At 66.3% G+C, this 1,463-nt stretch overlaps 1 protein-coding gene across 1 annotated transcript in view; it reads right to left on the bottom strand.

The window, feature by feature from the left end:
- Positions 1 to 816, bottom strand: part of LOC130587374 (ryanodine receptor 1-like) — a gene marked incomplete at its 5' end in the record, with an annotated part of 9,136 nt that extends 8,320 nt beyond the window's left edge. Inside the window, one exon of the mRNA XM_057388351.1 lies at positions 24 to 816. Coding sequence (XP_057244334.1) covers positions 24 to 816 — 793 coding nt within the window. The remainder of the gene's footprint in view (positions 1 to 23) is intronic.
- Positions 817 to 1,463: the final 647 nt, after the last annotated feature.

The following is a 1,463-nucleotide window of genomic DNA, read 5'->3' on the forward strand; positions in this document are numbered from 1 at the left end:
GGCGCCGCCAGGTTTGGGGGGACCCCAGGAGCCGGCGCAGCGTCCCCAGCCCCGGCAGCGCCGCCGCCCCCCCGGCCGCGCCCTCGCCCCCCGACGCCTCTTCATCCTCGCGCTCATCGTCCTCATCCTCCTCCTCGTCGCGCGGCGCCTCCTCCTCGGAGATGCGCGAGGCGATCTGCATCTCGAAGATGGTGTCCTCGCAGAAGTTGACGAACAGCTCCATCTTCTCGGCCTCGCCGCCCTCGTTGACCACGTCGAAGATGAACTGGCGCTTGGACTCCTTGACCTGCGGCATCTCCCACTGCGCCTTGTTGGCGCCGCTGATCTCGAAGTAGATGCGCTCGATGCGCCGCGCCGCGCCCATGATCTCGATGCGGCCCAGGAAGGGYCGGAAATAGTCCAGGATGCTCTCGGCCTGCTCCAGAAAGGTCTTGAGGCGCTGGTCGTGCGGCACGTGCTCCGACAGGTTGGTCAGCAGCACGGCCACGTTGAAGCCGATGTCGCGCGCGGGCTCCTGGAAGCGCTGGGCGAAGCTCTCCACGTCGATCATCTCGTTCTCGTCGGCCTCGGAGCACGAGAGCAGGAACTGGATCTCCTCGGGCTCGTACTGCTTCTGGCTGTCCATGGCCTTCTGGAAATCCTTCTTGGAGATGAGGCCGCGCGGGTCGGTGACRAAGTGGCGGAAGGCGTCGGACGAGACGATGTCGCGCAGCTTCAGGAACATGTCGAAGAACTTGAGGATCATGGTGACGTTGCTGGACGACTCCACCAGCATGTCCACCATCTGCCGGGCGATGGTGCCGTTCACCACGTTCCCTGCGGGGACACGGCGTGGGATGGGGCTGGCCCCTGCGGGGACACGGCGTGGGATGGGGCTGGCGGTGTCACCACAGCCTTGGGGACACTCGGGGGAGTGTGGGGACACAGTGTGGCATGGGGCTGGCAGTGTCACCACAGCCTTGGGGACACTCGGGGAATGGGGACACGGCGTGGGATGGGGCTGGCAGTGTCACCACAGCCTTGGGGACACCCGGGGGAATGGGGACACGGTGTGGGATGGGCTGGTGGTGTCACCACACCCTTGGGGACACACGGGTAAATGGGGACACGGTGTGGGATGGGCTGGTGGTGTCACCACAGCCTTGGGGACACTCAGGGGAATGGGGACACGGCGTGGGATGGGCTGGCGGTGTCACCACAGCCTTGGGGTGGGGCTGGCAGTGTCCTGGAGCTTGGGGACACTCAGGGGAGTGTGGGGACACGGCATGGGATGGGCTGGCAGTGTCCTGGAGCTTGGGGACACTCGGGGGAGTGTGGGGACACGGCGTGGGATGGGGCTGGCGGTGTCACCACAGCCTTGGGGACACTCGGGGAAATGGGGACACAGTGTGGGATGGGGCTGGCAGTGTCCTGGAGCTTGGGGACACCCGGGGGAATGGGGACACGGCATGGGATGGGGTTGG

The sequence above is a fragment of the Malurus melanocephalus genome, unplaced genomic scaffold, assembly GCF_030028575.1.
Source record: "Malurus melanocephalus ecotype Western Australia unplaced genomic scaffold, MMel_1.1 scaffold_1821, whole genome shotgun sequence".
Classification (NCBI taxonomy): domain Eukaryota; kingdom Metazoa; phylum Chordata; class Aves; order Passeriformes; family Maluridae; genus Malurus; species Malurus melanocephalus.